Source organism: Dipodomys ordii, unplaced genomic scaffold (assembly GCF_000151885.1).
Source record: "Dipodomys ordii isolate 6190 unplaced genomic scaffold, Dord_2.0 Scaffold57, whole genome shotgun sequence".
Lineage (NCBI taxonomy): Eukaryota > Metazoa > Chordata > Mammalia > Rodentia > Heteromyidae > Dipodomys > Dipodomys ordii.
The window spans coordinates 11,982,403-11,993,290 of NW_012267273.1; the positions used below are offsets into that span (position 1 = coordinate 11,982,403).

Consider the following 10,888-nt stretch of genomic DNA (forward strand, 5'->3'; position numbering starts at 1 on the left):
TAGCAAGTGCAATGTCCTGGGTTCTATCCCCAGTACCAAAAAAGAAAAGACAAAAAAAATACAGTTAAAAAAACCCGAACAGAAAGACAAAATTATGAAAGAAAGAACAAGCAATATTAAAAATAGCTTTTGAGCAGGTGTTTTGGCTGCATGCCCGTGATCCTAGCTACTCAGGAGGCTGAGATCTGAGGATCATGATTCAAAGCCAACCCCGGCAGGAATGTCCTTGAGAGTCTTATCTCCAATTAAGTGACCCTATAGCTCAAAGTGGTAGAGTGCTAACCTTGAGCAAAAGAGCTCAGGAACAGCATCCAGGCCCTGAGTTCAAGCCCCAAGACCAACAACAACAAAAACTAGCTTTGAACATACATAGATGTTGGGTGTTGGCCTCATCTGTCTCCTCTAATGTTGTAAATCCACAACTTTCCTGGGCATGAATAATGTGACTTTCAGGCTGTAGTGTGGCCCAAGTCCTTGCCTTGGGTACACTGTAGCTTCTTACTCAAGCTCAACTGATACTATCACCAAAGAAGGACTGTGGTGGTACAGGCTGTCCCCATGAAGATTCTACTAGGCCTCAGATATCATTCAGGGAAGCTAAGTTCCTAGATATTACCTGGAACAGAACTGAAGGGTGACTTTTGGATGGAATCCCGGAGGAGTGACTCCTGAGCATCAGTAGAAAACAACAGCCCTGGTTCACAGTTAGAAAGAAAGCCTTCTCCTCCCTTCTGCTCTGAGTGGGGCTGAGGAGAGCTGACAGCCTCCATCCTCTAAGGCCTTGTCTGCCTGGAGGTCATAGGACACAACCAGAACCTGGCTGTTCACTTTTTTCCTTTAATGTATTATCTTGTATATTTTGTATTTAACTTAATATTTGTGGAGAGTTTTCCACATTTACCCCATAATGCCACTTTTTTGTACCTCTACCTATCTCATTCTTTTTTTTTTCTTTTAGGTTTCTTTTTTTCTGTCATTCTTTTAACTTTAAAAATTAGTGTATTTTAACTGTACAGCAGCATCACAATGATATGTCCATACATGTCGCTCTACCACTAGAGCCACAGCACCACTTCTGGCTTTTTCTCCTTATGTGGTGCTGAGGAACCGAACCCAGGGCCTCATGCATACAAGACAAGCACTCTACCACTGAGCCACCTTTCCAGCTTCCCCTCCCTCCCCATGAAATTCTTATCTCCAGTTAACCACTCAAAAACCAGAAGTGGTGTGGCTCAAGTGGTAGAGTATTAGCCTTGAACACAGAGAGGCTCAGGTATAGTGCTCTGAGTTCAAGCCCCACAACCAACAAAAGAAATACATACATATATACATACATGTATATAGCATGTTATTGTTTGGAGAACATTGACTTTTTAATCTCACCTGATTTCTAATCTATTGTATAAGAGACAGGATGCCCATCTATGTTCAGACAAATTAGACATGGAATTGTTAAGGAACCTGTGAAGGTCACAAAGCAGGCATTTAAACTGTGATCTTCTGGCTTGAGCCCCTGTGCTGGGGAGCCTGCAGTTAGATTTCCAACTGGCACAGTGAATCATTTCAATTGATATGTATTCCAGAACCTGACCAGGAAGTAGAGTCCATACAGCTGATATGGCAGGCAGAGAGGCCTTCATAAGGCTTGATAAAAGGAATGTTAGAAGAATTCTGAGGATTCAGATTATCTAAAGAGCTATGGAAAAGTGAGAATTATCTTCCACCACCAGAATGGATTCTTCTTTTTCCTTATAGTCACCCACCCAGAGTTTGAGAACAGAATTGAGCTCCAAAATCCAGACCCTTAGTGGTGTGAACTACTGTCTACTGGGACCCAGGGATACCTTTCAAGGTTGATGTGTGACCACAGAGAAGTTCTGGAAGTGTTGGCACATAGATAGAATGTATAGTTCAGCGTGGCCAGTATGGGACCTGAGAACAGAGGATGGTAGTCTCTAGCTCCCAGGCAGTGAGCTCCTCAGTATAGAGGAGAAGCTCCTGCTGTCTTTTTTCTTATCCTTCCATAAACTCTTAGTATTCATCACTTAGTATTCATCACTTCTACGGGGAATTCAGAGGTCTGCATTCATGATCCCAAAGCTCGGTTTCAAAGGAGTGAGGAAAGGCACATGTCAGATAAAAACAATAAGGCTAAATTCAATATTTTTATCTTGAAGAACAACTTTACAGAGCCTCTTTCCTGTGAGGCAAGGCAGTCCACTAGAAATAGAGCAGTCAGAGGATGTGGGTTTGTCTGCTCGTCTGTGTGCTTGCTGGCTGTGAGGCTTTAGAGGATTATCAAGCCTCCCTAAACCTGGCAATAAGAAAACCCCCTTCACTGGGTAAGTTTTCCGTGAAGCCATGTATGAAGGATATCAGCATCCTGGCAAACACACACACCTTTACTTGTGTGTTGTCTTCCCCTTCCTTTCCCTTCTCAAACAGCATCTCCTAGATTCCCCAGGCATCCCTTAATGCGGACAACTGTCCAATATATACACACATATATACACACATATATACACACTTACTCTCTCTTTACTAAAATCAATGACAACTCCAGAACAACCCTTAAATACCTCATTGATTTGGACTGATGAGAACAAGAGGCAACTTGCTTCAGGTTGTTTATGTGGGGAACAACCCCACATTGAGGGCATTTCTGGGGGTGGAATGCAGGCTCTAGACCCGCCCGGGGACTTTGTGCACCACAAAGCCTCTGTCTATTTATAAGTGTTCTCCAGAATGCTCCATTACTGCTAATTTCCAGTTACTTCTCTTCTCAAGGGATTCCATAATAACCGACTTCTAAACTCTAGCCACTTCCTATTTAGTGTTAACCTAACCAGAATAGTGGCCTCTGCTATCCATAATAACTTTTTTTTCTCAGTGGACCACGATAGACAAAGAAAGGAGTCTGATAAGAAGAAAGCTACAGGGAACATAGTGCAAAGGATAGAGCAAGCATGAGGCCTTGTATTGTCAAGTCCCAGTATTGTAAAACGGTGTGGGGAATAAAAGGGAGTTATATATAACCATTTATTTGAGGCCTTTGAGCAATGCTGACTTTCCCACAAGCAGTGCTGCATTAATGAGGTAGGACAATGATATAGCAGTAGTAACTATAGCTGAGAAACCCCAACAGAAAAACTAAAATCTAAAATGCTCCAAAATCTAAAACTTTTTGAGCTCTAACATGGTGCCACAAATGAAAACTCTACACCTGATCTCATCCTATGGGTTGTAGTCAAAACACAGGCACACTAAAAATACTGTACAACATTACCATCAGGCATAAGTTAATTTTGTGTTCAGACTTGAGTCTCATTTACAAGATATCTTGTTATGTATATGCACATATTCCAAAATTTAAAAAAAAATCTCCAAGCTGAAGCACTTCTGATGCCAAGCATTTTGGATAAAGGATTCTCAACATGTACTAGGTTTTCTATGAATGGAGGGACAACTCATCCTCATTACAGGTCACTCTGTGTCTATGTATACAGTGGTAGGACACTGGGCCAGAAGACATGGCTTACTATCCCAGCTCTGCCACTGACTAGATATCTGGTCTCAGGAAACTTACTTCATAGCTGTACGATTCAGTACCAAAGATGATGCTAATAACTATACCCAGAATGGCTGGAAAGGCTCAGAGAGCATACAAGAAAGAGGTAAAGGAGATATTTGGGACATTGCAGGTCACACCACAATTTTAATTTCCTTAATCAATTGCTAGCTTCATTATTAATCTGGAACTTAATGCCCCAGCAGACCTAGCTCCAAAGACAGCATTTCCCCCTGCTCCCCTGAAGAAGGTTGCTGATGCCTTTGAGGCTTATCTCTTCTCCTTGCTTTCCCTAATCTACCCAGTGCCCATGAAGCTGCAGACTGGCATTCCAGGCTACACAAGCCACATTTTCTTTCCTTCTACCTTTTTCCTAACCATTTCTCTCCTTCCCTATCCTTTCAGCTTCCCCCCACCCCTCAACTCTGGAGTTGTGCTTTATCTCCAGTGAGCTTAATGCTTTGCTGATAAAACCAGTTAATCCTCTGCTGCTCCTCTTTTATAGAGATGGAGGAGATTACAGGCAAAAGGGTTAGGCCATCTTCCCCTCAAGGGCACTCAGGACATGCATCAGGGAATTGCATCCTGTATTTCCACCTGCTGCTCTTGATCAGGGTCTCCTGTGTTTCTGGTAAGTTGTAGGTGATGAGCCTCCTGACTAGAATGTAATGGGAATGGAGACATGGGTGTTGCTCAAGAGATCTAGAGACTTCCTGGACAGATGGGCTGATTTGGACTTCAACAGCAAAATGCCCAAGGGAGGATTTTTATGATCAGTGAAGGCTACTCTCTAAGCCATGCTGGACATGCAGCAATACACAAGCTCTAGCTTAGGAGAGCATGACTCAAGCAGAAAAGGCCTTTAAGAAATTTTTACAAATTCTGAGAGTCACAGAATTAATGATGTGGGTGAAATAGAAGTTTCTACATTGTGTTTCCTTGGGCAGATACTAAATGTACACTGAGTGGGTAGGTGATATGAGAGGGGCTTCAGTGTTTGCTCATTACCACTCCTGGATTACAGAACACAACAAGGAGATGGAGCATGTGACAGATGCACACTCCATACTGAGAAGCAGATGCTACAACGAGGTGATACAGAGCAAAATGGACATGAAAGGCCAGTGGAGAGTTCAACTGTATGTTAGTGCTAAGCAACAGTATGCTAGCTCTGGAGTATCACATGCTCAAGAGCTTTGTGGGGTAGGCTTAGGGTTGAGAGGCCAAGTTAATTTTGCAAGATTTGTTGAAAAGGATACTGACTATTTGGGTTATAAAAATGGCTCGTTTATTTAGTTGTGTCACATATTTATTGAACATATGCTATGGTCTGGGCACTGTCTATAGAAAACAAAACAAATACATTATCTACTTTATGGCACTTATTTTCTAGCAGTAAGTCAGAAGTTAAATAACTCATTATATTCTCACCAGCAGTAACAAGGTATTATGAGGTAGAAGAACTAGAGGACCTTGACGGAAGCTGTGAAATCAGGGGTGGTCTCTCTGAGGGTGGCTGAGACATGATGAGGAACAAGAATCAGTGAGGTCAGGGTAAGTAGGAAAGGCATTTCAGACTGAAAGCACATGGAAGACCAAGTTGGGGTAAAGCTAGTTCCTTTGAAGAACTGGAGAAAGTTGGTATAGCTTTAGAACAGATATTCAGAGTGAGAAGAGGTGTTTTTGTTTTTTGTTTTTCAGTCGGTCATGGGGTTTGAACTCTGGGCTTGGGCGCTGTCTCTGCGCTCTTCAGCTCAAGGCGAGCGCTCTACCAACTGAGCCACAGCACCACTTCCGGTTTTCTAGTGGTTTATTGGAGATAAGAGTCTCACAGACTTTCCTGCGTGGGCTGGCTTTAAACCGCCATCCTCAGATCTCAGCCTCCTGAGTAGCTAGGATTACAGGCGTGGGCCACCGGCGCCTGGTGGTTTTTTGAACTCTATTGTGATTGAAAGTCACTAAAATTTTGAATCAGGGAAGCTATAACATCAATGTTTTTACTCCACCACTCTTCCTGCTGTAGGGAAACAGACTGGAGAGAGGACAAGAACAGAAGTGGCATGTTCAGTGAAAAAGCTCATGCAGGAACTAACTAGTTGATGGTAGCTAATAGTGACATGTCTTAAAGAATGCATCAGTGACAATAAAGAGTGGGGGCTGAGTTACAAGTGTATGTTACAGAGAAGGAATCAGTTGGTTTGGTGATGGATTGGGTATGTGGGGAATATCTGGGGTGACAGGCAGTTGCTTTGAGTAATTCACAGAATGGGATTGTTATTTATTAAGATGGGGAAGGATGGGGGAGGTGCAGCATTTGGGTGGGACCTACATCTTAAAATTTCCATTTGGTTGTTACACCTCTAATAATCACATGGAAATTTTACATTGGCACACATATGTGGACTAGAAATGGCTGCATACTGCAGAGAGCATCTCTTGCCACTGGAATGGGGAAAATTATCGAGAGACAGGATAAGAGGAGAAGAGAAACATTCCGACATATTAGATTTTAAAGGAAGATAAAGAACACCTAGAAAAATAGCATAGAAGCTAAAAGATGTGTTATTCAAACGATCATCTGAGATAGTTTATATACTACCTGCCATCAGCGGACCCAGAAGATTTCCTTCTAGCAGTAGCAGACAATGCAAAGAGGTCTTTTACCTACTACAGGTTTCCCCAGACCTCAGCTTCACCTCATTCAGCCCTGACAAGAGGGCCCCATTCCTTGTCCAAACACCACACAGGAAACTTCTTGGGTGCTGTCTTTCAGCATTCAGAAGTGCTCAACATAAGTCTTCTGCCTCTAGTGGGAAGTTCCTGCTATTCAGGAAACATGAAGAAGGCACACAGAGTCTCTTGGTACTGTGTCTGGTCAAGATCATCTGACTTTCTCTTTTCCAGGTTATTATTCTAGGCCCTCTTCAACAACACGTTCTACCCTTCAAACTTCACCCATTGTTCTCCTTAAACATTCCACAGCAGCCTGTGCATGTCTCCTAATATACCTTGTATTTTCCTAACATCTTCTGTTTTTCTCCATTGAATTTAATCCCTCTTTTTTACCTAGCTGGATGTTCTCTATCCCTTGGAGTCCAGCTTGAGTCTTTTCCTTTCTACAAAACCCTGGATGGTCCCCCTCCTCTCTTAGGCATTTCTTCTACATTATTGGAGAGTGCTGTTTCCCTCTCTCTCTCTCTTTCTCTCTCTCACACACACACACAAAGAGAAGAGAGGAGAGAATGAGAGAGGAAGAGAAAATGAGCACAGTGAGGCTACCTGCATATTTCATTGTTTGCTTTGCAGTGCTTGGGCACCAGAGTCATTTGGTAAACATTTGTTTATTGCAGGCTGACTGAGAAAAAACAGAGGCCCTTCTTCCCCAAAGGATGAAGTCTTATAGAAGTCTGTTTGATGGCTGTATTAACAGGATCCACCAGGCCCAAATAAATAAATAAGTGCTACAAGTATTCACCAGCCTGGCTTCTGGAGTCCTTTGAGGAAATGCCAAGTCACCGGAGCTCCAGTTCAAATGAAGCCATCATGCCATCAGCTATTTCAGATCTTCTTGGAAATATGCAACATTTAAACCACAAAAACCTCATGTTTTCTTTTAACACTGTAAATAGAGGTTTCGTGCCTTTTTAAGCTGTGGATTTCCTCTGGCACCGTGCTTTTAAAAGAAGGTTGAAAAGTCACCTTTCTAACCCAACCTCCTTCATCCCATCATACGTCACATAACAGAAGCTTGACCAGGAGTGAAAATTCAGCCTGCAGTGTTTTTTTCCACTCAAGTACTGGCTAAAGTGGACATGACTAACAGACTGCAGTGACTTTCATGCAGGAGGACTACCCATGAAAAAGTTTATGTTGGCAAAGTTTTCAGAGTGTAAACATTTTGTGGAAATTGGTTCAATAAAATCTGGCTTCCAAAGTGGCCTTAAACACACAGAAATTATTATAACCATGAAGAGACAGGTAGATTTTGGACACAGATCTATAATAATACATTTTATGATTTCCTAGGGCCTATTTTTGCTCTCCTGCACTAAAAACACAAATACCCAACATCTTGAAATATCAAGAGTAGCAGTTAAAAAGAAATAAAAACTCTCTTTCCAAAGCCCCAATGCAAGAAATCAGTGAGAGGTCAGGGAATATGTTGTAGGGGATTTATGGGATTGAAACTTCTAATACGGATATATCCTCTTCTTCCAGATTCAAGAAGTCCTACTCTTCATGACTGTTTCTATCTTCACTTGACTTCTCCTGAAGCACAAAGTATTTTATAGTTCATGAAAAGGATAGTTCAAGAGATCTGAAGCCACACACAGCCTCACTTGTGCAGTCTTTCAAAAATGAGGCTGCTTCTGGTCAATCCTTCCTGGCTTCTCTACCTTGGGCTCCTGGCTGCCAGGGAAAGTGGTTACTCTCCCCCAGCATGGTTACCCACTACCACCAAGGGGAAGAGATTGATGCAGGCCCCTGCCCTGTCTGTGGCTTTCTCTGACTGTGCTGGAAATAATGAGTTTCAAGAAAGAGAAACAAAAACAAGTGGTTTCCAGACACATGTGTTAAGATAGATGCATTCTTTTGAGGGTGTGTCTTTTTAAATTGTATGATTCACCCCAAACAGTTATGCACCCCATTTCTCACAACGAATTGTCTTCCAGAAAGACAAGAACACAATGTGCAAAGACATACTGCAAACTGAGATCCACAGTTCTTCACTAGGAATGAGCTTTCCCCATCACTGAGCTTTCATGCTTAAAGAGAAAAGTGCAAACTCTAGAGAAAACGAAACGATCTGTCAAAATTTCTTTTAGCGCCTATGACTAGTGTTAACTTACATGCTCTCAGAGTGCAAAGAAAAAGCCTGCAAACTGCTGCTAAAGATGGTTTGACCTTTTAAAACGAGAACTCCCCCACCCAATATCCATATTAAATAGGTAAAAATTGGGAGCTCTAGAGTTTTAGATGAAGGAATGAAATGAGGTTGTGTTTCCAGAAAAAGCGTTTCCCTATAGGCCAGAGGCTAATTAGGATGTTGTAGACCTACATTGTCACACCAAGTCGAATCCAGGCCCCAAAGCTTCCGGATATCTTAGTTGTTAGCTGCTCTGAGTCTAGTTTTTAAAGAAAGCGAGGAGTTATAAAAATTTAGTAAATAAAAAAGCCTTGGACCTGACACGAAGCTTGCTGTTCCTGGGCAGGCTGTCGGCCCCTGGTGGCGGCGGAGCCACAGCGATCCCAGATCTCCACCTCAGCCGCCAAACGAGCGCGCACCAACCAGCGCTGCTGAAAGAAGTTGGAGAGCTCCCAGCCCGACGCCAGGATTCGGCGGTGGGCGCTGGGGAATCCCTTCTAGCAGTTAGGAAAGTTTTGAAAAGTAAAGACCCTACAAGTCAGATTAAGAGACTCCTCGTTTTCTTAAGCATAAGAAACACCCCGTGCCACACCAGCCCTCTGCAACCACAGGGCCACCAGCCCCCCGCTTGGCCAGGACGCGCCCAAGTGCTTTCCAGCTTTCCACCGCCCCAGAACTCATGCACCGGGCGCGCGGAGCCAGAGGTGGCTCTGCAGCAACTACTGGTCCAGAAGGAAATGCCACGGCCTCCCTAGCTCGGGGCACAAAGGCTCAGATTCCTCAGTCGGAAAGGGGTCAAGGCAGCTCCACTAATTCCTTGCTTGGCCACCTCGGACCTTCTCTTCTAAGCCGGCTTGGTTTTCTCCAAAGGACGCGCGCGGCACAGCCCATGCGCCCCCGGGACTCCATCCATTCTCTCTCTACCGTTTCCTCCAAACTCTTCCCACAAACCCCACAAACACAGATGCCCAGCAACTCCAAAGCCACTTGCCAGCACCCCCTCACACATCCCTATGCCCTTTACCCCTCACACCCTCCGTGCCCGCCCCGCACGGTTCTCCTCCCGTTTCTGGGGAGTCAGAAGCAAACCACGAGAAAATGCCTTCGCGAGGAGCCTCCCGTCACCCGCCCTGTCACTGAAACAAAAGCGCAGGGAGGAGGGAGGTGGGTGGGGAGGCGGGAGGAAGGATTGGAAAGAAGCTAAGGGCAGCGGCAAGAAGGGGCTGGGGAGGGGGTCGGGTGGAGTGTAGAGCCGGGGGCCAGGACCCCGCTCTGGCGCCGCGCGCCGGGTCGCTTACATGCCCAGGTCGCTGTAGGTGTTGAAGAACTCCATCTGGTTGCACGCCTGGATCCAGCCCACCACCCAGGTCTCGTGGCGGGGGATGGGGGGCATGACCACGCGGGCAGAGGCTTTGAAGTAGGGGGTCTTGTAGCGCAGGACGATGGGCGAGGTCTCCTCGATGCGCGTGGGGCACTGGTCGATGGTGGCGCACACATCGTACACCACGATATTCTCGCGCCGGATCCGCGCCTTGCAGGTGATGCTTTGGATACAGCCCATCCTGCTCCCCGGCGCCGGCGCGGCGCGGCGTGGGGCAGCGCGGGGGCCCGCGCGGGCAGCCGGGGGGCGCCCGTCACGCTGGCATGGCGACGCGCTGCTCGCTCCCGGTCCGCCTCAGCTCGCGCTTAGGAGTGAGGAGCGGCCGCCGCCGCCGGGCATCCTCCAGGGAAGACCCCTCCTCTTGTAGCCGCGCCGGGTCGTGGCTGCCCCGCCGCCCGCCCACGCCCGCCCCCTCGCTCCGGCAGGGCGCGCGGACGAGCGTGCGCTCCTAGGAGGCAGCGGGTGCCCTCGCCGGCTCCGGCGCCCGGGCTGAGGGCAGGGAGGGGAGCGGCGCTGCCAGGAGCGGTGCCCAGCCCGGGCCGGAGCCCCCCGCCCCTCGCCGGAGAGGAGGAGGAAGAGGAGGCGGCGGCGGCGGCATGGAGCCGGGGGAGGGCGGCGGCGGCAGCGCCCGGTCTGTCTGCCTCCGCGGCGGCAGCAGTAGCAGCCGCCGCCGCCGCCGCCGCTGCATGAACCTCTGCACCGCGGCTGCTCTCCGCGCGCAGCGCACCCAGCGGCGGGCGAGCGGGCGGCCCGAGCGGCAGGCGGAGGCAGCGGCAGCGGCGGCGGCGGCGGCCGGCTCCCGGCCCCGTAGCCGGACCGCGCTGACACTCCACGGCCAGGCCGCCCGGGCCTGGCAGGGGCGCCAGGGGGCTGCCACCCCCGGGGTGGAGAACCCCACGGACTGGGGTTGCCCCGGACGGGCTCCGCGGAAGACACTGGCTGTACGCCACGAGTTTTGTCCCTCTCCGGCTGCCGTCCGGGCCGGCGGGGTGGGGGTGGGGGGTTGGTGCGTAAGGGTGGCGGTGTTTAAAGGGCCGCCAGCGCCCGGGTGGGACCCTGCACGTGGGGTCGG

General features: G+C 47.5%; 1 protein-coding gene across 1 annotated transcript in view; it reads right to left on the bottom strand.

The window, feature by feature from the left end:
- Window positions 1-10,489, bottom strand: part of Fam78b (family with sequence similarity 78, member B) — a 77,936-nt gene extending 67,447 nt beyond the window's left edge. The window contains exon 1 of the mRNA XM_013021779.1: window positions 9,734-10,489. Within this exon, the coding sequence (XP_012877233.1) occupies window positions 9,734-9,996 (263 nt within the window). The 5' untranslated portion in view covers window positions 9,997-10,489. The remainder of the gene's footprint in view (window positions 1-9,733) is intronic.
- Between the last annotated feature and the right edge of the window lie 399 nt (window positions 10,490-10,888).